At 53.4% G+C, this 25,109-nt stretch overlaps 8 protein-coding genes across 8 annotated transcripts; 6 read left to right on the top strand and 2 right to left on the bottom strand.

The window, feature by feature from the left end:
- Positions 1-1,345: 1,345 nt before the first annotated feature.
- Positions 1,346-2,574, top strand: B0H18DRAFT_1114168 (uncharacterized protein; the record flags this gene model as incomplete). The annotated part of the gene is made up of 4 exons (XM_048033080.1): positions 1,346-1,601; positions 1,682-1,764; positions 1,829-2,062; positions 2,119-2,574. The coding sequence occupies 4 exons, from the start codon at positions 1,346-1,348 to the stop codon at positions 2,572-2,574; spliced, it is 1,029 nt and encodes a 342-aa protein (XP_047899052.1).
- A 449-nt stretch (positions 2,575-3,023) lies between these two features.
- On the bottom strand, positions 3,024-5,675 carry B0H18DRAFT_950972 (uncharacterized protein; the record flags this gene model as incomplete). The annotated part of the gene is made up of 10 exons (XM_048041991.1): positions 3,024-3,100; positions 3,134-3,189; positions 3,212-3,409; positions 3,523-3,674; positions 4,088-4,249; positions 4,344-4,482; positions 4,686-4,853; positions 4,961-5,131; positions 5,233-5,396; positions 5,613-5,675. The coding sequence occupies 10 exons, from the start codon at positions 5,673-5,675 to the stop codon at positions 3,024-3,026; spliced, it is 1,350 nt and encodes a 449-aa protein (XP_047899051.1).
- A 335-nt stretch (positions 5,676-6,010) lies between these two features.
- Positions 6,011-7,479, top strand: B0H18DRAFT_950971 (uncharacterized protein; the record flags this gene model as incomplete). Its single annotated transcript, XM_048041990.1, has 6 exons — positions 6,011-6,192; positions 6,241-6,598; positions 6,649-6,916; positions 6,979-7,168; positions 7,315-7,334; positions 7,403-7,479. 6 exons carry the CDS (start codon positions 6,011-6,013, stop codon positions 7,477-7,479), a joined length of 1,095 nt encoding a protein of 364 aa, XP_047899050.1.
- Positions 7,480-8,456: 977 nt separating this feature from the next.
- Positions 8,457-8,630, top strand: B0H18DRAFT_829413 (uncharacterized protein; the record flags this gene model as incomplete). The annotated part of the gene is made up of 1 exon (XM_048039378.1): positions 8,457-8,630. A coding segment is annotated over one exon (174 nt), but the record flags the coding sequence as incomplete, so codon positions are not given.
- Positions 8,631-9,126: 496 nt separating this feature from the next.
- On the top strand, positions 9,127-10,148 carry B0H18DRAFT_950970 (uncharacterized protein; the record flags this gene model as incomplete). The annotated part of the gene is made up of 5 exons (XM_048041989.1): positions 9,127-9,421; positions 9,484-9,599; positions 9,659-9,835; positions 9,901-9,981; positions 10,041-10,148. The coding sequence occupies 5 exons, from the start codon at positions 9,127-9,129 to the stop codon at positions 10,146-10,148; spliced, it is 777 nt and encodes a 258-aa protein (XP_047899048.1).
- A 2,001-nt stretch (positions 10,149-12,149) lies between these two features.
- On the bottom strand, positions 12,150-12,840 carry B0H18DRAFT_950969 (uncharacterized protein; the record flags this gene model as incomplete). The annotated part of the gene is made up of 5 exons (XM_048041988.1): positions 12,150-12,208; positions 12,274-12,350; positions 12,442-12,504; positions 12,626-12,671; positions 12,723-12,840. 5 exons carry the CDS (start codon positions 12,838-12,840, stop codon positions 12,150-12,152), a joined length of 363 nt encoding a protein of 120 aa, XP_047899047.1.
- Positions 12,841-13,551: 711 nt separating this feature from the next.
- Positions 13,552-13,743, top strand: B0H18DRAFT_833547 (uncharacterized protein; the record flags this gene model as incomplete). Its single annotated transcript, XM_048039428.1, has 1 exon — positions 13,552-13,743. A coding segment is annotated over one exon (192 nt), but the record flags the coding sequence as incomplete, so codon positions are not given.
- Positions 13,744-17,639: 3,896 nt separating this feature from the next.
- B0H18DRAFT_1114165 (uncharacterized protein) lies at positions 17,640-21,035 on the top strand (the record flags this gene model as incomplete). Its single annotated transcript, XM_048033079.1, has 5 exons — positions 17,640-17,678; positions 18,047-18,564; positions 18,634-19,732; positions 19,778-20,022; positions 20,528-21,035. The coding sequence occupies 5 exons, from the start codon at positions 17,640-17,642 to the stop codon at positions 21,033-21,035; spliced, it is 2,409 nt and encodes an 802-aa protein (XP_047899045.1).
- Positions 21,036-25,109: the final 4,074 nt, after the last annotated feature.

The raw sequence follows: 25,109 nt of genomic DNA, 5'->3' as shown, positions 1-25,109 counted from the left end.
TTTTACCAATATAGCATCAATAAGGGGCAAGGCCTGTCAATGACTATGCCAAAAGGCAGTTTCATTGAGCTTAGCTTGCCAATTGTTAAGTGGTGCATATAGGCCCTATGTTGAGAAGGTTTGTCATCTGAGTGGTCATGTGGCCGCTGTCAATACCATTCCATGAGCACCTTGAATTTATTGAATTGACCAACAAGGCATGAACACTACCTCATAGGTATGTACTGCTGGTGCGACAAGCATATAGGCCCATCTCAAAGTGTTTGTGACATAGCAATCATGCTGATTTCTTTTCCATCAGAATCCCTTGTCACAGGTGACCAACTAAGCATTACACAGTATTACCAGCTGTCTAACAAGGACAGCTTTAAAGTAAGTAGGATATAGTATGGTCACATTGTTCGGTAGAGCATTCCAGCTACACCTACTGACAAACACATGGCACTGCAGTAATCATTGTGCATTGAAAAGGTTAGTTGAGCTTTCTCCTAATTCTTCATTTGAGCCACAACAGCACATACACTGCAATGCACATTAGATATTTCATTTGCTTATTTGATGGCCTCAGCAATCTGTGTATTTGATTATAGCATATCAATATTGGCAAAAGCCATGTCATGCATGGTCAATGAGTCTTGAGGGAAATGACTGGTGACTTTACCATACTGCCACTATTGCAAAATACTCTCAAGCAAGCTTCAGAATGGTGACACCCTAAATGCTAGCATACTATGAGAGTGACACAACACTGAATACCTGGCTAGGAATTAACATTGATTACTGCCAGTGGATAAGCACTGCAGAAGTCCATGGGTTTCATGGGTACATGGGTCAGATTTTGGCTACCCATACCCATACCCATGCATACCCATACCCATGACCCACATGGGTTACTCATACCCATGCAATGCACTACGCACGGCACCCTCAGGTGCTGTCCCTCGTCCGTCTCCTGCCCTCGGTACGATCATCGATGTCTGCTGGTCCATCTCACTCGGTGGTACAAGAGTGTATGCAAGATGATGGAGTGGACTCACATTGTACATCGTGAGTTCCTTTGACCTGAGTGCTCACTAAGCAGATTTCGACAGGGTGGGCCCCTGTACCATCCAGACCGAGGCGGTGGACATGTCAAGCATGCCGCAATGGTCGTGAACGTGACCTGTCTGGTGTGCAACACCACAAAAAGACAGCGAAGCATATACAGAACGTGGATTATTGTCAGCTCACCAGTGCCAGTGGCACAGCATCAGCAGCCCCGATCAGCACTACAAATCCTCGACGCGTTGTCAGAGGACAATTGTTTGAACTCCTGCAGGGCCTCAACACTGCCGTCGATAATGCCATGGATGTTGACAGTCACGGGCCAAGTGTTCTTCAGGCCAAACCCACCACAACCCTCGATTGGGACGCCGTTGCAGCTGAGATAGGAGGCGAACTTACTCCGTCTTCGGCCCAGACAGCAATTGGCGGTCTGACTGCGACATTAGCCGACTGGCTCGCAGAGGAACCACAGACACAGCAAGAAATCCTTGAAACCGAGCGAGACACGGACACGGACGTGAGAGTAGTTGACAACTTAGAAGATCCGATGGATATCGGTGCGTGTCACCATCCGCGTCGTCCAGCATTGACGACCGCGCAAGATGTTCAATGTATAGCTGATCATCACCGTGTATAGATGAACTCGCTTCCGGAACATCTCGGCCGCGAGGAGTCACTATCGGAGGAAACCCGGATTGGTATCCCTGGCCAGATCGTGAGGTGCGTCTGGATAGTAGCATATGAGATGCGAGGGAAATGGACTCACAGAGGGTAATATGACCAGACCTGCATTTTCGACATCATGTGTCACCTTCCTCGATCGTTATTCTCGGACAATCAAATGGAGACCATCCTCTGGTGTCTCAGTTTGCTCGGAATCGACAACAAGCCCTCTCTGTCGACACTAAAGAAAGTCGACGAACTGTTACAGGAACACTGTGGGGTAGAGTCGATTTGCTACAAGGGCCCTCTCGGGCACATCTACTATGCAAATGATCTGGCCGCGATCATAAGTCAGGTGGGTCATTGGTCGCAGCGATCGTCTGTGTCAACTGTGACCTAACAAATCTTTAGGAACTGGCCAATCCGCTGATTCGTAAGCATCTGCGGTTCTATCCCGAAGATGCGGGGACGCATGCCTCACAGGCTTGGCATGGCCGCCAATGGTTGCGCGAGTTGAGTCCTCGAATTGCCAGCCCCATGATCCGGATCGGTGCACAAGATTTTTATACATACGAGCCCGCCAAACTGGCAGATGGCCGTGTAATCATGCCGATTAGGTGGTTTACGAAGGGTGGGATCAGCGGAACCCAAGTTTTCCATGGAGAGGTGTGGATGTTGTGTCCCGTCGTAACGGAGTCTGGTCAGCGCAGCTACATCGTTCATGAATACAAAACCATCTGGTTCACTGCGGCGGAACTTTCTCTTGCGTTCCCGACGATGATAGCCACATTTGCGGCTAGTCGCCTTCCCGACCTGCAGATTCTAATTGGTGAGCATCTCTCACAAGTGACCACGAGGTCATCCTAGGTGTGCCTGACTGACAAGAGTCCAGGGACAGTGCGAACACTACACAGAGAAGACTGCGGAGTGCACCCATGGAAGCACACGGACCCTATGCTGGGCAATCCATGGCGAGGGCGGGCGAAGAAGCATCGTGTCGTCTCGTTCATGATGTGGCTCTACATCAGCAAACTGTGCAATTTCTGAGCATCTGATAGGCTGACAGAGACCCCTCAGAGCCACTCAGAGCATCAGATAGCTCAGTGTCATCAGAATATCTCAGACTTGTCAGACTTGTCAGATAAAGACACCTTCTATTCCATTCTGAAAGTTGCAGTAGCCACAATATTATACATCGATGACTCGAGAGCTCTGACTGTTTCATTGTACGTGGAGAACACAGTGGATTAACTACACTAAAGCGGATGGTCGCCATCGACACAGGCTCATGAGTCGCATCGACGGCATCATCTATTCTATCTTGCACTATCTGCTGTCTCGCCCACGTTGTCTTCCGCCTCGCCCGTGTGATCTACCGACTCGCCCGTATCACCTACCGACTCGCCCGTGTCATCTACCAACTCACCCGCCCCGTGTACCCTCTCTCTACCCGTCTGCCGTCTCGTCTGCCCCGTCTGCCATCTTGCCCACCTTATCTACTCACTCTCTGGCACCGTCTGTCACTTCCTCTGTCATCCTGTTTGCCTTGTCTGCTATCCCACTTGCACGGGCCGACGGTGGCGGTGTCAACAGCGGTCGGGAATGACTATGCGCGCCCTCTCGAGCTCGCTGACCAGACTGGACATCGGTCAGTCTCCTCGGTAAGTAGCCGGTCAGAGACTGCGGCATGTGTTTGGTGACCCTGGACAGAACACTGCACTCGTCGGCAGCATGCATGGACCGAGAGTGTGTCTAGGGCTGTCAAAGCCTGTTCGCAGGTAAGTGGTAAGTTTGCAGGTCGAGCAAGCGACGTACCACAGCCATTCTCTACCCTCAATGTGGTTAAAAGTATCTGGATCGATGGGGAGTACGACGTGTGTGCCACTGTCCGAGTCATGCTCGTGCATGCATGAGTTTGTCAGTCGAGCGGGCGGACGGGCGAACGGGCGAGGAAGCGGGCGGGTTAACTAAGCAGACAAACGAGCTAGTAGGATGGTAAGTGTGCGTTTGGGTGGGACATCGAGGACGACGACGGACAAGAGCTGGTAGGCGAGAGCGGGTGGGCGAGAGAGCTAGTGAGAAGGCACGACTGGGCGGACGAGAGCGGAGAGGGTAAGTGGAGCAAGCAAGAACGTACGAGAGGGCGTATCAGCAAGAAGGCGAGGTCGGGCGAACAGGCTAGCGAAAGGGCAGGGCAGGTGAACAGACTAGCGAGGTTAGTAGGCAGACGAGCATACGGAAAAGCGGGTGGGCGAGCGTACGGGCGAGTAGACAGACAGGTCGACTAGTAAGTGGACGGGCTGACGAGCAGGCGGGCAAACTTGAACGAGCAAGCAGGTGAGAATGCACGCATACGCAAGTGGGCGAGCAACGCACTCACCTGTACTATCCGTTCTACCATCCCTTCCGCGGCCCGCCTCCCCAGATCCGTGTCGCCCTCGCCTCTCCGTCGCATTTTGCGTGTGTTTTGACATGACCGCGCGGTGTTGAAGTTGAGTCGACGGTGACGTGGAGGAGTCAAATTGCGAGAAGTGCTAAGCACCTTAGCCACGACACGTCACGCGCGCTCCCCGGACTTCGTCTCGAGTCCCTTCCTCCTTCAAGTTCAACAACCTTCAACGTCCTCGCTTGCCCACCGCCGCTCCAGTATACACAGGCGGGTCTGTCCACAAGGGATGGCGTGTGCTTCGGGTCACTGCACAGCCTAGGATCACGCTGTACGAGACTGCACTGAGCCAGTGTCGCGCCAAGAGCGTCGCTGAGTCTCGCGAAGGACTATGCAACAAGCAGGGAGGAAAGGGGTTGTGGCCAGCAGGGCGAGCAAGTAAGGTGAGTACGCCCTTTTTCACCTTAGCCCTGGGAATGCCCACTCAGGACGAGTGGATCACGACGGAGACAGCCTCGGCGCACGTTTGCCCAACGAGCACAAGGCCGACGCGCGTGAGTGCCCCGCACTCCTCCTCGTCCATCTGACTGACGTGGCCGGGCAGCCGGGTGCACGACGCAGGCCTGCGGATTCCGCGACGTCCACCCCGACTTCACTGCGCACAATTTCGCCATCTACTACCTCAGCGCTGACAGCCCCAGCGCCCAGACCAAGCCCATACGTCCGAGTCGTCTCGCCTCTCCCACGCCGTGCGACCGTCCTGCTTGATCCATATGCATTCTCTGCCCTGTCGTCCCGGACCCCTCTCGCTACAACGTGTCACGCGCTGATGCGCACGGGTATGACAAGAACCAGTCCGCAGCACACCAATACGACGTGCCCAAGCGCGGTACAATGAGTAGGATCGCCTGCCAGGCACCCGGCGCGGCGTACAAGGGCCCGCCGAGCAACAGCCCGACATGCCCCAGCCCGACGTGCATAGGCCCCTCGAGGATGGGCAGGCCGCGGTATCCCCTTACTGGATTGTCTGCCAGCTTTCTCAGTCGCGGACTCGATTACCCGCTCTCACCCGCTCCCTAGCTCGCCCACCGTCGTCCCTCTCACTTGTCGTCCCTCAATGGACACGACGTGTTCCGCACCCGACACTCTCGCGCGTCATATCTCCTGGACGAGAGCCGCGGATGTCCCGCGTCACGGTGAGCCTGTACAAGTCCGAAGCCACATGCTGTGCTACACGCAGCGGAATCCACGCTACACCGTCCTCGAGGATGGCTATTCTCTGCTGCTGCTCTCGCGCCTCAGGCTCACCAGTAATCACCAATGCGCATGGCCGAGCTCACGTGGCAACGATCTCACTGCACAAGTCCGAATCCAAGACGATCTGATGCCTTCTCGCTGCGCATTGTGACTGAGACTACTCCGTGTCGACCTCTGCAGGACATCTCGGGCCAAACCACTGCACATCAGGACGACAAATGGAAGCCCGCTGCATGCAAGCACAATGACTCAGGACACGCACAACAAACCCAAGAAGGTGGACGAGTGCCGGTGTAAGGGTGAGCTCGCGGAGGGCTGCTGTCATGACGCGCACGGGCCCATCGGACAGTAGTGCAATTGTACTGTAGTGTATATACTGCGCTAGCACGAATAATGATTGATTGTGACATCAGATCATTCCGTCATACAGAGTACAGTAATAACCTTTGGTGGTAAACATATGAATTCTGGTGTCTCTGAGAGTCTGACAGAGTATCTGACTGCTCTGAGGATGTCTGATGATTCTGTCTGACGAAGAAATTTCAAAAAAACTCGAGGTCATGAGGGCTGACTGTATGAGCCAATCTGAAGCAATCTGAAGCAATCTGAACACTTCTGAAGCCCCTGACGGTGCCGTCAGACAGATTGCATGATTTCCTGATGTACTGTGATGACACCTCGGGCAACATGTCGAAGAAGTGGAACAAGCATAATTCGTGGCTCTTCACGCCGGCAGGTCTGCCTCAGGAGATCGGACAGCAGGAAGGAAATGTCCATTTTTTGGTGACATTGAACCTTGCCCCACCCTTGGAGATGCTTGATGGGATTGTGTCACAGCTCGAGTGAGTCTTTTCCGTTTGTTCTCGAAGCCATGCTGACGTTTCTCATAGACATGGGCAGGCAGAGGGTATCTGGGCTTGGGACATCGAATTGCAGGAGATGGTCCTCGTCGTACCTGCAGTCTTAGCAATCCTGGGTGACAACCCGATGCAGAGCGAGCTCGCATGCCATGTTGGCTTGGCCGGGAAGTTCTTCTGTTGGAATTGCTGGGTCAAGGGCCGTGATGCGGCAGACCGACAGAAGGATACGGGTGATGCTTCGGACTCGGACCTCAGTTCCATTCATTCCTTCTCGACGCAGTCCGATAACAGTTCCCAGGCCGATACAGATTCAACACACCCCCGAAAAGGGCGTAAGGAGACCATGCAACAACTGGTCGATCATGCAAAACGGTTCTTGGACATGAGTGTGAGACCTGCCTTCTCGACTATCATCCGAGTCTGATCTTATGGAACCAGGAACACTCGTTGTGTCGCAAGGACGAAACCATGCATCACCTCGAGCATATCTTCCGAGAGGCGAGTGTAGTCAGCGGCTACTCTAGGGCCAAACAGATGAAGACAAGTACCGGGTTGAAGGATACATTTCAGGACACTTTCATTGAACAAATCAAGACCTTTGCAAGTAAGCTTCGTGGCCCGACTGAGGAAAAGCAACGTGCCGTGGATGCGATGATCGCGCAAGAGCTTCCGGGCAATACAATGAGTCCAGTCTGGCGAATTGAAGGTGCGGCTCTCAGTTCACATTCTTGTGTGGTCATTGATGCTTATTCTGATGAGCATATGTAGATCTTGATCCAAATCAAGACACACCAGTCGAGATATTGCACGTCGTACTCCTTGGGTTCATCAAATACTTTTGGCGTGATGTCATCTCCCGACTGTCAAAGACTAAGAAGGAGCTTTTGAAGGTCTGCCTCTCGTCTGCGGATGTCTCTGGGCTTGGGATCACTCCATTATCTGGCGAGACACTTGTGATGTATGCAGGCTCTCTGACTGGCCGTGATTTCCGCGCAATCAGTCAGGTCGCACCGTTTGTTCTGTACGATCTGGTTCCGCATGAGTGCTACGAGGCATGGCTGGCACTTTGTGGACTCGTACCGCTAATCTGGCAGCCTGTCATAGAAGATCTGGAGTCGCATATTGTAAGTCGTACTGCAGTTTTGGAGTGTGCTCCAGTGTCATTATGAGACTAATCCTCACATCGACATAGACGAGCCTGGAGAACGCTATCAATCACTTCCTGCTGTGTACGGCGCGTTGGACACCCCGGTGGTTCAACAAACCTAAGTTCCACATCCTTCAACATCTGCCAACACATATTCGACGCTTCGGCCCAGCAATTTTGTTCACCACTGAAGGATTCGAGTCGTTCAATGCAGTCGTACGGTCCAAAAGTGTCCATAGCAATTGACATGCACCATCTCGCGACATAGCATCAGTGTTTGCGCGGGCCAACCGCATCCGCCACTTGGTTACGGTGGTGCCTTCATCCCGAAATCACCGAATAAAGGCCAGCCAGTCCCTCGCCCGAGGCCATTCAGCAACGACCAGCACGACTGGTTTAGTGCAGGCAGATATCCTCTCGCTCTTACCTCCCCTCGGCAACATGTCAAAAACGTCATCACAGATTACTATGGGTTATTGGCAACCCACACAAACACGCCGGTACCCGGTGCGTCATCATGCTTTGCAGACTAACATTGGATAAGATTTGATTTCTCTGCACCTTCAGGTTCCTGCGTGCACAATGCTCAATTACCTTTGACCTGGGCGAACATACTTGCTGGTCACAGTTTCCCGCCGCCTCGTCAACCATCTGGTGATATGGAATGGATGACTTGCAAGTCGGCCGTGACGTGTGATGGTGCGGGCTACAGTCCTGGAAGCTGGGTCCTCTTCAGAGGGCCAGGTCACAATTCTGAACCACTCGTTGGCAACATCCGGGAGATCCTTTGACGGCTCGTGCCGGGAAGTGTACTGTCTATGCAAGCAACTATGATTCTCGCCGAGGCTGCTGTTGTCTCGGGGCCAACACCCAAATATGGAATGCCAAATCTAGTGTGTACAGGTCTTCTCCGGCTCGTTGAACCATCGGTGAGTCCGAGTCGTAGCAGATCATCTTTAACAAAGTTCCCCTGGTGACTCACCTTGGTATTTGTGGATAGGAAATCTTGTGTGTCGTGAATGTCCAGCATAACTGCGCCAAGAACCACTGCGATGATCAAGGTGTAAGGCCTGTGTTCCAAGAACGCGAAGTTTCTTCGATGACTGCTGCTAGGGTGCAACATAATGAACCTCTTGATTTGATGCTGAATACTTGTCAAATGAGAAGTGCTGTTCATGTTCAGTGTCTTCGCATTGTCCCAGTATCGCTCAGTCGTGACGAGGCCATCTTGGCAAGTGCACGGGCAGAGGTGGATGCGCAAAAAGTGAAGGAAAGCACGGGCTCTGGTCCATCAGGCTCGCGGGGTCGGCGGGGAGGTACAAATATTCGTGGAACCCGAGGACGAGGGAGAGGGTCGTCATTAAACATCTCGAGTCCTCTCTCAAATAATACAGTATAATCATTCTACGAGTTGGGGGTTTACCGTTTCAGGCATTGATGTCTGTCAGCAGCAAAGACAGCGGCACTTTTCCACGGCCCACCCTTGATAGCCACCACCGCGCACGCATCGCGGCGCATCACAATGCGTCCCAGCAGACACCGCGTGACCTCTGGACGTGTCTTGTTGAATGCCATTCAACAACTTGGACCATGTCGATCACGCGCACACCACTCTGCCTGAGTATAAAAGGTGCTGTCCTGGAAGTACTCGTCTTGCAAGGTGTGACCCTTGTGTCGCGCAACTCCCACCTTACTCACGCCATGTAACGGTGTAACCACACATCTGGGATCCCTCCTGAGGCTCTGAGTCGCCGACCATCACCCTTAACATGCACAACTACCAACGTCATCTTGTCTCGACTACTGCTGGGTGTTCTGCAACTCCTCAGGTTCAGACTGGCCCTACGACGTCCGCGCCAGCCACTGGCCCTCGCTTCCGCTACAAGACATCTCAAGCCCATAGTCTCAATGCTCTTGCAGCTGCTGCCAGGCTTAGCGAGGAAGATCCATCCAGTTTACCTAATCCCCACTCAAGCTCTGCAGCAATGGTGTCAGCGCCCACCAGCCATTCACAGTCTACTACGCATGGTCCGATGGCACCGGTATCACTGCATCTGACCAATGGTAAGTGAAACCACAATTTGACCGAGACACAAGTGACATGTCCCCTCACGAACCACACACAGATTCGGCTATGAATACCAGTAACAACAAGGAGATCCTCGAACGCTGGTGCGAAGCTCTGGGAAACAAATACGAACTGAAATCAAGCCAGTACTCTGATCTGCTTGAGATGGCTCATGTACGTAACTTTCTTTTTCATACTCTCATCCTCGCTCACAATGTACCTTGCTATCATAGCTAGGACTGCATCTCGATCTCGCGGATATGCAAATGCGACTCTACTTACAAGCTACGACATTGCATAGCATGAACCTCCTCGCGTCACAGCTCGTCAGTTACCAGGAATACAGAGCTGTCATGCAGGAGGTCCAAGCTATGCTCGGTGCTAACTGGGGTGTCAGTGAAGACCAGAAGGTATGCTGTCATCTTGTTTGCGATGTCTACAGACTTGGCTTACATGCATTTCTTGCCCGGCTCAGTCTGTCATTAGAATTGTTACTCGTGACTTCATCTTCCAAGCCAACCGTACGACATACACGCAGATTCATATTGATGTAGAGGTGAGAGCAAATACGAGGCCACCGATCTGTTGTTCTGACACTTCCCTGTTGTTAACCAGGCCCATCTGCACAACAATGCCCCTACGCTCGGATTTACCAATGTTTATGGGAATCCGCAGCGCGAGATCCTGGGTGGTATCTGCCATGCCCAAGGAATGTCAACATGAAAAATATAGTGTGTAATCCAAATATAGTACCATACATTGTATGTGCACACAAAATAATGAACAGTCAGCCAGAAAATCACACTGGTGATTATCTTGGGAGTATGTCTGAAGATATAGAAATACTTGGACTTATGATCAGAGAGCATGACCATTGATAGTAGGCATTACTAGAATACCCAGGAAAGGCCCATGTGCAAGTCTTAGTATGCAGTCTGTTGTTAGGGACAAGGCATTGAAAACCCTTTTTCTACAAGAAATTCCATAGATATGGTCTTTGAATAGGGTAGTCAGCAGGAATTGTTATCACTCCTGGGCTTTGTTATCTTTATTCTAGACCCTTTTAATGGACTTCATTTGGGGTTCACAATGCCTTCTGACCAGATTTAAGTGATCTCTTTTTCCCACATTGTTATTCTTTGTGGCACCTATTGGTGTATGTTCTGACTGGACTATTACCCAAGTTTCTAGTGCTCTCCTTAGACCCCTTGTGACCAGATGCTTTGAAAGATAGTACTGGGGTTCTATTAGCTCAGACTATGTTATCTATTGATATATTATCCCAGCTGGCAGGCAATCTATGAGTGACTTGTCAAGCTGTACACTATTTCTGAGTGTTCATAAGGCTGTGCTAGTGTTTCAGGACAACATGCAAGTGGTGTGTCATGAATCACAGAGCACATCCTTGATGATCAGTGAGAATTATTGGCACATCTACCCTTGCCTTACAATGAGCCTGTGAGCTTATTGTGCATCTTGAATGGCCTTGCAAAGTGGTGTACTGAGTCTTCTACTATTTTGTAGGATTCTATGAAGTATTTTATGTAGCTAAAAGGCTGTGCATAAATGCACAAAAGGAGCATCCCTATGAGCAAGTCCAAACATTTATCTCATCTACCACTTGCTTCTGTATTCTTATGCCAGTGTACCTTCAATTCATCAGTGATCAATCCTGCCCATGACTCTATCAGTCTTGATGGCACTTACTATGGTGATACATTGCTTCACATTGTACTACATGAGCCCATTACTATTGACTCAGGAGCTGAGCTCCAATCCAGTAACATACTTTAGTATGGCTTTGTACTACTGGTCAGTGTCTGGTAACTGTTCACTTATGGTGAGAGCAAACTGCACAGTCTTTGGTTGTATTCCTTGTATAACACATCAATTCTTGACAGGCCTTTTTCAGAATTCCTTACTGGTATACTTCTCCTCTATATATTGGTTCCATCCTCCACTGTTGATTGGTTTGTACTTGGGGAAGTACTGTTAACAATCTACTGAAAGACATCCCTTGGTATCAGAATTTCTCTGATCAAGGGCTAATACTTGTACAACAGCACTGACAGCAAGTGCCAACTGAGTAGTGGTTACTGTAGTCAACCCCCCAGATTCCCCTTCCTTGAGTTCTAGTTGATCTAGAGGCTCTCCTTACTTCTTTGCAACATTCCCAAGCTATTTGCTCTATGTTACTATCAATACAAACCCCAAGTAAGAACTGGATCCATAATGTCTGTTGCTCATGATTGCAAGCTATGATCCTCATATTACAACAACCTAATAAATTAGCAGGCTACTCTGAAGTGCAAAATGTGGAAGATATGTCAGTACTCTATGCATAGACAATATACTAGCAGTCTTGCCAAGCATGACTTCTGATGCGGGCAGCATGAAGTTGTTCATAAATTGACATGTATCCTACCAAAGGGATCGTACTGCCAGCTATGGCCCTCTCCCCAGCAAGTAATTTTATTGGGCCCCAGTAGTGGCCAGTTAGGCCAGAAAATGCGAAATACAAAAAAATACAGGTGACTTTGCAGAATTCAAACTGCTCTTTTTCACCCTAGATATGGGGCACATGACCCATACAGTATAGCCATGTGTGTCAGACATCATGAAAATGCTTTATGGTGCCACAACAGAGCTCAGAATGGGCAAGGACAGCTAGTTTGATGCTTGTACATGGTATTATAGCTTGCCTTCCATATATGGTAACATGTTTTAAACATCACAGGCCTCATCAACATCCCATAGTACTCTATGAATACCTTCTGATTTATCTGCAATTTATGAACTGCCAGACATTCACTTTATGGAGAATTACTGGATTGGGAAGGTTACTCACCATTTAGGGCAATGTGAGCTTTTGTGTTACTTCTTGTGCAAAAGCCCTCCCATAACTTGCCTGGAATGTGTATTTTCCTGGATAACATCAGTTACAGATCACTGACTATGTATACATATCTCTGTTGCACCAAAAAAGGCACAATGGCCACTGTGTCTCGCCACTCACATGATCCATGACGTGGGGTCGCAGCCAAGGCCTGCCTTGGATGCATGTATCCACAGATATTTGCTGTGAGAATGGATGCTCTTCCCACCGTAAAACATCCATCACCTGCATGTGAAAGTCTCACGATGTTCTTGGGTCACAACCAGTCACAGAGTGGTAACACACTCGTAACAGAGAGGCACACCGCTGCTCGTCACCGCCGCATAGCTGAGTGCCGACACTGGCAGTAACTGCTACACGCATCATTGACACTCATCCCGTCTCCTCAACTCGGAACGAACTGTCATTGTCCATGGCATCACCTAGCCTCCTCGCCTGACCATAGACTACGGTTCTTGATCTGCGTGCAGACTCTTTGAATCGGAGCAAGCTCTTGCCGACGGTTGTTTCGCGGTACATTACATGTCCTATAACCCATACACTACCTCATACCATAATTATACCAGTGCATCCTTCTCAGATACAAACTCTCGCTTCCACCTCTTCTAGTGTACCACAATCAACACAATCCTTTAATCCCATTCCTGTCAACTCCAAGTCCACTACTACTGTACCTATCCATGACCATGCTCCCATTTTCATCAATCCTGCTACGACTACACCTTTGCATGCCCCGGGTTCATCATCCAATACCAGCCCAGCAACTGTTGAGCCACCGCTGAAGCGGCCTCGCACTAGCGTTGACCATGGCTCCTGGGAAGCATGGCTCCTGAAGGTCGCCCAGATGTCTGACAGTGAAGCGTTCAGTCTTCCAGATCAGGATATCTTAGGTATGAGCTTCATGAGAACTGCGTATTTTGTATTAATTGATCACGATATCTACTAGATGCCTTGTCGACTGCACAGAAGTCGCCTGCATGGTCACATTATCATAGACAAGTCTGCAGATACCGCACGAGCGGTGACTCGGCGGTCATTACGATCCTGTATCGATGCCGGCACAACGACCCACAGCAGACAACGGTTCATCGGCGTGACCACCTCAAGCATTTGCAGGGCACGTCAAACCTCCTGAATGCTGCGCGTGCATGCGACAGGCGACAAAATGGACAACACAAGACACCTCAGCAGGCCCAAGTCGTCGAGAGGCATAGTGAAGCCCGACATTGAGCAGTCATTGCTGTCCGATGTGCAGCGCAAAAGCGGACATTCAACTCTGTTGCAGACCCTGAGTACCTGACAGAGATGCAGCTGGTCTCTGGGAATCCAGACATCCGCTTGCCATCACCTCATACTGTCCAGCGAGATGTTGAGCGACTCTACGAGGGCATGGCAGCTCAATTGACATCTTATTTCCAGGTTTGTTACCACTACCATAACCCAGTACATGCTCACTGTATTTACAGAAACGAAACCGGCTAATGCACGTTGTACTCGATGGCTGGACGGCGCCGATCCACACTTCAAACATCGGCATTGTGTTGGTTTGGGAGGACAATGGGAAGCTATACCGCACTCTTCTTGAGCTCGTCAAGTGTGTTATCTGTCTCACGGTGTTGTCCGGTTGTTAAATGCCTGACACTTTCCTTCTAGGCTTACAGAACGTCATATGGGCGAGTACCTTGCGATGTGTGTTGCGAAGACATTGCGGTTATACCAGCTTGATCCATATGTGTGCTATAGTTCAGCTTTTTATCAGTCTTGCAAGTCTGACCATCTTCGCAGCTACATCTGCTCAATCAGGACAACACTAGCAATTGCGATACAACAGCTTTTCACCTTGCAACACATATCACGTCATTCCGTGGTTTAATTGAGCGCCTGCGATGCTTATTGCATGCTGTTCAGATCGTTGCCAATGTGCATGATTCTTATTGCCCGTTTCACCTATTATTGATGCTATTACAACCTCGCTCATTAGATGATGGAATCCTTCTTCAATAAGCAATACAAGCGCAAGCCTCGCGTTGCTGGAACAACAGGGACAAGCTCTGACTCTGGTAACCCGAGTTCTGCAGCGGACTCACTTGATGCAGATGAACAGGAGCTGCGTGAAATCTTGACAGGTGAAGTCGAGATGGATACATCTGAGGCGCACACCCAATTGATCGCCGACGGTGGTCGCGCAGCACATGATTAACAAGCTGCCAAGAGCATCTGTGAGCAGGCCATTGCAGATATGGCTGCAATTGGTGTTGTTATCTCCCCGAGTGAGGCTGCAGTGGCACTCAAAATACTTCCAAAGGTACGTCTAGTGCGATGTTCGATGTATATAATGCCATATTTACCACCCAATACAAACTAGCACGCAGCGCTCGCAAGCAAGACACAGGACAGCGGACCTGTCCGTGACACATTTGAGAAGATCGTCGCACAACACCCGCCACAGCCGATATTTGGCCATTACCAACACATTCACCCACGGAATGCGACGCGCTGGGACTCAGACTACCGGCTTCTCATGTTGTCGCATGCGCTCCAGCCCGCAATCAAGTCACTTCATAAGATGCGGGATCTCAAGCTAAATGCGATGAAGCTGACACCACAAGAGTGGTCACTCTCGACAGATTTACGAGATATGCTGGCGGTAAGTACACTCGGTGCACTCGCTCCACTGTGCCTTCCTGACTCGGCATTGCACAGTGTATTCATGAACTAGTTCAGCGATTCCAACAGAACAACATCCCACTCATTGTCGATGTCTTCCCCGCCTTTGAACAGCTCCAAAGCGACCTGCTCAGCATGGTACATCACATGACACTCCCGAATGTTTGTCGTGTCGCCGCACACGCAGGGTATCTTGTGTCACGCAAATATTTCTCGTGTTTTTTCGAGGAATGCGATGCATACACTACTGCTATAGGTGTGTTATCCTCACCTTTGTTCTCAATTGAACACTGATTCCGGCTCCGCTTATATGTAGTCATGTGCCCCGACTGCAAACTTCACTGGTTTGTGCAACATCGTTGGCCCATGATTGAGGCTATCGAGATGGTTCGCAAGCGAGCTATCGAGAGCTTCTATTGAAGGTTCAAACCACCGCTTTTTGCTAGTGCGCAAGTTCGGCCAGGACAAACATCCAACACAATGGCTCTAAATGCAGTTCCGCATATCCGAGTCAGTGCGGCAGATAACATCGTAAGTGCTTGCTCAAGACTATCCGTGGTCACTCTTAGAATGTCGATTTTCACAGGGCGCAAATCGTTTCCGGCAGCACAACAACATACCAGCACCACCCCCGTCAACATCGATGATATCATGGTTTATTTGAATACATCGCCCATCGTACTCCCCCGCGAGACGTCCGTGCTGGAGTATTGGAACAAGGTGCTTACAGTGACACCGTGCCTGGTGAAGATGGGCCTTGCATATACTTCCGCGCCCAGTGAGTTTCAGTATTCAACTTGCGAGCCCATGTACTGAGGCCAACCTCTCTCCACTAGCTACCACGGTGGACGCAGAGCGCGCATTTTCCGAGGGCCGCAACCAGGTTGCTTGGAATCAACGTGCTATGTCATCGTAGATGTTCCGTGCAAAGATGAGCCTCGGCGCTGTGGGGCAGGGACGTAGCCCAGCCCCGTAAGGCAACATATAGCACAAGGAAAGGAACGGCACAAGGACCGGCCGTTCATTCAGAGAGTCACGAACAACTACAAGCCAAGGGTACGCTACGAAACAGTGTTCCCTCCGTCAAACATCTCCGGAACGGTGACGTCGATACCCTCTGGGCCTCCGACCGAACTCTCCTCCGGATCTACGTTCCCTCCGGCAGCACCCCCGAAAGCACCATCCGGTTCGGTGATCAGGCGGACGGAACAGCCCAAGTCGTAGATCTCGCGGACTACAAACCCGACGTCGCTACGGATACGACCGGCAGAGGACCGCTGTTCGCTCATCAACGTGCCCATGCGAGCATGAAGGGAGTCGTGGTTATCGGAAGCAAGCCGGAGGGAAGATAGGCGGAGGGGTGGGTCTACAAACTGAGGGGGAGACTGCGGGCGAGGCTGTCCGACGGACGGATCGGCATGGACCCTGTGAGGGGACCACACGATGGCAGGATACAGGGCGGTGCCGGTGTCGATGTCGGAGGGAATGCCCTCGAATACGGCGTCAGCATACGCAAGCAAAGAGGCCACGGAGGGAACACTGCGGGGTGACGGAAGGGACACGTCGCCATGGGCCATAGCCAGGGAGAACGAGTCGAAGAGCATGCGCTAGGACGAGAGTCAAGCGGTGGAAGGGACAAGCGGGGGCATGCGTACCAGAAGCCAGCGGACGCCGTGACCCCACACGAGCCAGGTGCCAGGCGAGGACATATCGAGGTGTGGCTCAGCGGCCCGTTCATGTCGAAGCACTTCCAGTAGGAGGAAGTACCGGCAGATGTGGACGGTGGCGAGCAGATTGAGGGGCATGGAGGATGACATGGCACGGAGGGAGGGGAGGATGGGAACTGGTGGGACGAAGGGGGACGGGAGGAGGGCCCGAGAGGACCCGGAAGGAACAGGAGAGTACGGGGAGAGGAGCCAGCGAGGCGGAGGCGTGGGAGATAGAGCCGGAGGGAACATAAGGGAGGGAGCCGGGGACCGGACGGGGGGAGATCCTACCTACCTACCACCTAGGAGTAGAGAGCGAGCTCAACTGCGATTCCCTGCGTTTCTCACTGCGTTCTGCGTTTACTGTGTTTACTGTGTTGCGAATAGATCACCGCGTTCACCTTCAACGAGCACCGTGTTTCCTTCTGGCTCTCTGTGTTTCATCCGGCTTCAACGAGTTTCTACGTGTTCATTCCGAGCCTCTGCGTTGTGGGACGACTCCACCACCCTCCTCCGACTGTGTTACAGTGCCCCTACGAGTATCTGAGCTCGTACATCCCCTCCAGACCCGAATCGTCGCACCGCCCTCCCTTCCGCTTGCCAACAGCCCCCGCCCGTCATTTCTACCGACACCATCGATTCCTTCCGGTCTCTTTCCGACCCGGGAGACTCGCAACCTACACAGCACACGGGCCGATGCTCCATGGTTCGACTACAACATCGCTGAAGACATCATTGCTCAACCCTCGCACCCTCTGCGCCCTCTGCGACGGTCTCCGTCGGAGGAGTCACTGTCATGAACTGTAGTATGTCATTCACAGGTGTAGGATAGTGTAGAATACGAGAGTCTGCACTCGAGTCCCTGCTCCGAAGTAGCTCTACAGAGTCTGCCACTGTCTAATTCATCATTCCATGAGTTAATCTGACTCTGCACCAAAATTTTCTATGCTCGAAGAACCACTGAGTCACGGCAACAACGACTTAGTGAAGGCCAATGCTGGGCGTGACTGTCACGGGCCTAAATGGGGGTTATCAAGACTTGCCCAATACAGCATATCTAATCATGTATGTTTGCATATGTTTGCTCGTTCTACTCATATTGCGCGCCAGCGCACTTACTCGTTTTGGGCAACTTACTCTTTAATCACTTGCCTTACGATGCTCAGTCTGTAGACTTCTCTCACATAATAGAGATTGGATACAGTGCATCTGCGGGCGTGATATTGAGTGTGTTACACTTTTTTGCACTCCTCTGCTTAACAGGCTTCTATTCTGTTTGAGGAATCTACTGCTACTAGGCAACAACAACAACTCTCGAAATATCGAACTCTATGCTATCTGAAACCCTCTAGTCAACTCAGCAAATCCTCAAGAAGATGTCTGAGTCGACACCCAACACTTCCGAGCCCACGCGCAGCAGCCGTGGGCCCCAAAGTGGAACCCGCAGCAAGCTGAAGGCATTGCGCACGGAAGTCCGAGCGAAGCGCGCCGCAAGTCAAGAGCGGATCAACAAGGCCCTCAATGAGTCCAAGCAACTCGAGGCCGAACTGCTGGCAATGGTCGACGCCACGTTGTCTGAGGCCAGCAGCCGTAGTCAGTCTTCCCGCACAAAGACCGCCCGGACTGAGTCCTCCGACCACGAGAACTCAGCCGGAGCACCCATGGAGCAGGCCCCGTCCGACCACGAGGTTGAACGGGCACCGTGCGCTGAGGAGCTCGAGCACAAGGTCGAGCCAGCTCAGAGCCGCCAGGAGACTCCGCCTCCGTCTGCTCCAGCCCCACCGACAAAGCTCGGCACCACTGTCAAGAGTGGTGCATGCGCTACGCTCGATGGCGCCCCCGTCGCCGAGCCTGAACCCGAGTTCAGCCAGTGAGAGGTCGAGCCGACCCGTACGTGCGCCCGAGAAGGGATAGGCACACAATACGATGTTGTGCCCAGCGAGAACGGGACAGAACTCGCAAGTTCACGCGTCGCGCGCTCAGAAATGAGCTGCGACATCAAAAATATATTTCATCAGTCGAGCAACGCGCTCGACGTGAGCAACGACACGGCCGGCGATGCACTCAACACCAGGAGTGTTGAGCGTCACGAGCCCACGTCGGCTGTGAGCGCTCAGAGAGCTAGCACCCAGAGCTCTACTCTCGACCGCCACCACCTCGCCGACGACCTCCCTCCGGGCATCTGTCTCAACCGCCCAAACGCGCATCAAGATGTGCGTCCTGTCCTAACGGGCAGGCAGGCACGAATCCGCGACTGGCTAGCTGAACTACCGCCAGTTCAGCCAGCGGTGCGTGAAGACCCTTCGAGCGGTACAAGACCGCCCTCCCCTTCGCTCCTGGGCTCCCATCCTTCCTCTGGCAGCCCAGTCCTCGACTTGGACCCTTTGCGTCTTGATTCTGGCGACCCCGTATCGACAACCCGCGGCTCTGGCAACATGCAATCAAGCCGCGCAACCCAGGACTTGCACCACGCGTGTGCAAGTCCAGCGCCGAGCGATAGGACCGCCCAGAACGGAAGGAATGAGGAGCGAGGAGGCTGCGAGGAGAATCTGAAGGAGCAGGAGAATGCAAAAGAGGAGGAGGAGGAAGGGTGCGGCGCAAGTAGAGAGAGCGAGCAGAAAGGCTCGGAGACCAAAGGTATGCCCTTATTGGACGTACCCCGCTCGCCGCCGCCCATTCCAGTGCCCGCACCAGCAGGCATATCGACGAACGAGAAGCTCATCGTGCGCCCTGCTGGTCACGAAGACAGGACCTCCGCATTTCGGGACAACTCGCATGTTGTACCCACTACCCTGTATGGCAACACAGCGGATGCGCAGAGCGGCGTGTCCGACGTGCCCATCCTCTCGCTAGTGCCTTCGCCAGCACGCATATCGACAAACAACAAGGTCATTGTATGCGTGACTAACCGTGAAAATGGCACGCTTGGGCTATGGGACGACCTCCTGGTCGTACCCTCCATTTCGCAAGGCGACACGGCGGATGCACTGAGCTGCATGTCCAACGTGTCCCAATCATGTACGATTGCTCATCGCATAGTGAGTACACCGAGTCATTCGCTTGACGTGCACGCTACTGATCAGCACAGAGGTTCGAGGAGTGAAGGCACGTCCTTGAGGGACGTACCCACATCTCCACCTCCACTTCCAGTACCCGCGCCGACACGCGTACCGACAAACGTGGAGCTCGTCGTGCGCGCTGTTTGCCACAAAGATGGAACATCTGTGTTCCAGGGCGACTCAGATGTTGCACCCTCTCCTATGCACGGTGACCCGGCTGGTGTGCTGCACAGCATGCCCAAGGTGTTCTGTCCTTCCTCGACGGAACGGTGCGCAGTGAACACACCAAAACTCTCGCTCGATGTGTGCACTGCCGACGAAGTTACCCACACGCCTGGCGTACGCGCAAGGGTACCAGTGTCTTCGTCTGAAAGCAGCACAACAAATGTGAAATCTGTCGTGCACTTTTCTGACGTCAATTACAGTGCACTGGGCGTGTGTTTCAGCATGGCAAATGCACCTGCTGTCTGTACTTCACACGACGGTGCATCTGGGGAGGACCCCGAGCTCTACCAGGCCGCCTCATTCTAGTCCGCTACCATCGCACACTGCGGATACGTCGAGCCCAACACTCGACGTATCCACCACTGCCATATCTATGAGCGCACGCGAAGCAAGCCCTAGCTTGCTCGCAGCCATCCCTCAAACTTCCGTCTCGATGCATACGTGTTCACCCCGGGCACCTGCAGTTGGTACAACGATCAGTGATATTGTTGTACCCACTGTCAGCGAACCTTGCGAGGTGCTGAACATACGACACAACGGACTGACTAGCGAGGTCAGTGGCATCACGACGCACGATGTGTTTGGTGTGCAAGCGAGCACAATCCGTACGTCTCCTATGTCTCAATCTATCACTATCCCATTGCGCGCAGCGGATACGCCGAGTCCATCACTTGACGTGTGCGCTACCGCCATCTCCGCCTCGCATGATGGCGTATCCGGAGAGCTTCATGACTCTACTAGGATACCCCCTTCGCCACCCGTATCGACACCCTTGCGTCTGCAGCCCAGGCTGATAGATGGTACATCGAGCATCGAGATCGTTGCGCCTGCCAGTGGCGAATCCTCGGGGCCACGGACTACGCGTGACAAGCTGGCTAACAAGCCCAGCCGCGTCACGACGCACGACGTGTCCGGCGTGCAAACGAGCATGACTGGCATGTCTCCTACTCCTTATGCAACACCCATCCATCGTGTAGGAAGTATGTCGAGCTCGGGGCTCGATGTGCTATCTGCCGATAAGTATTGTAACGCGCTGTGGGGAGTGCCTCCCGCATAGGCTTGGACAGTACGTATCTCACCCATTTTTTGGCTCTCTGGACAATGCCATTCCCTCCGAGCTCATGGACAGTATTCATCATTCCCTCCGGTTCCTTACTTCTACTGTACTTCATGGACTTGGTACGATTTGGGCTTTCCTACCATATATGGCAAGTACCTAGTCTTAGTCAGCTTTCGTGGCATACAGTGCCACGAAGACTTGTACATATCTCAGCTCTCCCCACCTTGAATCTAGAGATCTGCGAGCATAGCTCGCGCATTCCCCATACACTCGCTGGAGCGGGGAGAGGCTCCCTGGGTCAGTCAGTGTTGACCGACTCGGGATGAAGAATCTTTCGGACAAACGCAGCGCCACGTAATCGGGGACAAGGACTCGCGGAACAAGTACAGGGATTTGCGGAACGAGCATAGGACCTCGCGGAACGAGCATAGGGCCCCGCGGAACGAGTATAAGGATCAGCAGGACCTGCTTAGGAGCTCGCGGAACGAGCATAGGAACTCGCGGAACGAGATAGGAGCTCGCGGAACGAGCGTAGGAGCTCGCGGAACGAGTACGAGGATCAGCAGGGCTAGCTTAGGAGCTCGCGGAACGAGCACAGGAACCTGCGGAACAAGGAGGGCAACCACGGAACGAGAACGAGGTAACCGCGGAACGAGTTCAGCAAGCGTAGTGACTGCGGAGCGAGAGAACGAGTCGGAAACAGAGGGATCTGCGAGGCTTGGAGAACCGAGGACGAGGTCAGCGAGCCTGAGGCATCGTTGTGAGATCACTCCCCGGCACGTCCCCCCTTCACTTTCATAGTATATTCCGATCCACCCATGTCACCTCTACCCCCGAAGCAACGGATCACCCCACCCCTCGAACATCATCGCGCCCGGGGGTATCCCACTCCCGAGCTACACAACTGGAGCCCACCGCGAGGGGTGGTACCTTATTCGTGCTTCTTCCGCTCCGCCTACGGCTTCGCGTCATTGCACCCACAGCACAGGCGAGCATACACAATCCAATCCATTCATTCCCCACTGGCATCTACTACGAGTACATCACATGCGGAACGACTCGGGCTCGCGCGCGATCCAGACACGGCCAGGGTCACTACAGGGACTGTGTACAGGCGAGCCAACATTTACTTCAACCTCCATTACCAGTCCACTGTTACAGTGCATGCGGAATCCACACTTGCATGCGAAGCGGACGTAGTCGCGAGATCAACTGGCGCAACGGTACGGTTCAAGTCTATTACGGAGTGGGAGAGTAGTTGTCTCAGAGACGACAGCATGTACGCACTCAACGGCTTCTTCACGGCATCAGCATCTGCAACCCAGACGAGCGAACGAGCCACGGGACACGCGGCGGTGAGCTTCGAGCGAATGACGGGACATGCAGGCGACGACTGTCTCGCAACGCACATATCCGTCGCAAGCAGCACCATTGCCCAGTCCACGGTAGGGCAGAGCACGGGTACACCCGCGGGTGTCCCGAGGTGTACCCGTACCCCTACCCGCCCGGGTACGGACCCGCGACAGCGGGTACGGGTTTTGCCCGGGTCCATGCGGGTCCAGGGCGGGTCCACGGGTCTGCGGGCAAGTAGGCGGGTCCGCAGGGTGGTGGGTGTGTGGACACGTGGATGATTGGGTGCACGATCGCATGGGCGACCGTGTTGCTACCGTCGCCCGCCCAGGGTCGCTCGAGATTGGCGTACGGCAGCGACGACGGACAGCCCAGCCGCGATGCTGGGCTTTGCAGATTGAGACTGAGTCATTGAGCCCGCTGGGCTGACTCTCGTTCTGCAGTGTCAGTGCCCCGGTATCTGCGAGGGGACTGGTCGTCCAGGCGAGCGTCCGTGACATCGGACATGACGAGATGCGACCGTCGCGACATGGCAATTCAGTCATTGTTGCGCAAGCGGTGGCCGTGTTCTGCGCGGTATTCCCACTGCGAGGCACGGCGAATGTCCGGCGCAATCGTACGTGTGATGGATGAGGTGGCACATCACGAATACGCGAGTGCGGCTGTCTCTGGAAATGGAATACCTACTGGGCCATGTAGCTCGTTCGTATGGCGAGCCACTTGGCCAGTGTGAGGGCTGCAAGGCGGCGAGTCCACCGGTCCCCGCGCATCGTCTGAACCTCGTTCAACGAGGACTGCAGTGACGAACCGTCGTACTGCACGGATACCACGCGGCGGGGAGGCTGACCGAGTAGACGAGAGCGCAGGCGAGAGGGCGCGTGCGAGAGGAGCCATAAGTGAGAGGCCGTGGAGGTGTGTGGGCGTAACAGTCATCTGTGCGTTCGTCTTGTGGTTGTTACTGCGGGACATTGCGCGAGACAGCAAGAGGGCGAGTCAGTCGGCGAGTGGGATGGTGGGCACACGGGCAAGTGTGAGTGCGGACGAGCGAGATGGCGGGCGCCGGGTGAGCGAGGCAACAAGCAAGCCGACATTGAGCGCTGGCGATAGTGTTTGAAAGTCCAGTCCATGGACTGGAAAAAGACTGGGACTGAACTGGGACTGGCCTTAGAAAGACTGGACTGGACTGGTCAAAGTAGGACTGGTCCTACCCAGTCCAGTTGCAGTCTTCCAGGGTTGGGCAAATTGGAGGGACTGGTCAAAAGACTGGTTGCAACCAGTTGCGACTGGTCTTTGGCCACCCCCCTAATATGCTGGTGTACATGGCCAAATGGGATGTTTTTGGGGTCATAAATAGCACTAATACATAGGATAGGCACCAGATGGTGGACATATGGATGATGTGGCCTATTTAGGCAACATGTATCATCTGTCTATGCACCTCCACCTATGCCTAATATGGTAGGTATACCTGTCTCACCCTTACTGACATCGTATGCCTTGCCTGTATCAGTCATTATGGACTGAACTGTGATGCTCCCATGGGATACACACCATTGCCTGCGGTCATATACCATATCACAGTAGCTTAAGTCACTTTGTCAGACACAATTGCTTGAAAAACCCAGTTGCAACTGGCAAAAGACCAGTCAGGACCAGTTGGGACCAGTTGGGACTGCATGTTCAGTTGCAACCAGTTGCAACCAGTCTTTGGAGGCAACTGGACTGCAAAGGACTGGTCGCAGTCAGTCCAGTCCCAGTCCTACCATTTTGGGGTCAATCTAGGACCAGTCCCAGTCCCAGTCTTTCCTCCAAGGGGTCAAAAGACTGGACTGGACTGGACTTTCAAACACTAGCTGGCGAGCGAGCTGGCCGACGAGGTGTTTACGTGTCAATGTTGACGGACGCCTGTGAAAAACCGAGAGTCGGGTACATCGGGAGGCGGAACGTAGCTGAGTGTCGGGCGCAGCAGCCCGACGATAGCGCGATGTACGCGCAACACGTTATGGTACGAGCCGTCCCGCCCTTGTCGTGGTCCCGGTACGTACGTCGCACCCTCCGCCTGACCGCGCGTGCTAACGCGCCTCGTCTTCGGGCTAGTGTCCAGCATGCGCAAATGCATGGACTGCGGTGCGTCTTCCGCGTTGTTACGCTCGCGGTCGCCGGGCGTGTCGATCTGTGGAGGAACGGGCGGGTGTCGGGTGGCAGCCAGTGTGGGAGGTCAGGGACGGAGACGAGGGAAAGTGCCACTACTCACCTGCTCATCCGCTCGCGATTCCCGCTTGCCTGGTTTCCCGCCCGCTCGCCCGCCCGGTTTCCCGCCTGGTTTCCTGCCTGGTTTCCCGCCCGGTTCCCTGCCAGCTCGCACACCCGCTTGCTCGCCCGCTCGCTCGCCCGCCCGCTAGCCCGCCCGCTTGCTCGCTCGCCCACTCGCCCCCCACCCACTCGCCAGCTCGCTTTCCCACCCTCGGCAGTCTGCTCGCTCCGCTTGGCACTCACCTTGCCTGTCCTTCGCTTGTGTGCCTGCCGTCCATTCGTCGGCTGCAAAGTCGCGCGTTCCGGCTCGTTGTGCTCGAGCAGTGGGATGGCGCGAGCGCCGCGTGGTTGTTGTCCAAACGCAGCCCGTGCGGCGGTTGCGCATGTGGCCGACACGCGTCCGGCGTGCAGGGTGAGACGGGCGAGACGGGCGAGAGCGGACAGCGGAGAGGGGCCAGGAATGAGAGG

Source organism: Fomitopsis serialis (assembly GCF_022376445.1).
Source record: "Fomitopsis serialis strain Sig1Antser10 chromosome Unknown B0H18scaffold_4, whole genome shotgun sequence".
Taxonomy (NCBI): Eukaryota; Fungi; Basidiomycota; class Agaricomycetes; order Polyporales; family Fomitopsidaceae; genus Fomitopsis; species Fomitopsis serialis.
This window is presented reverse-complemented; position numbering and strand designations above follow the sequence as displayed.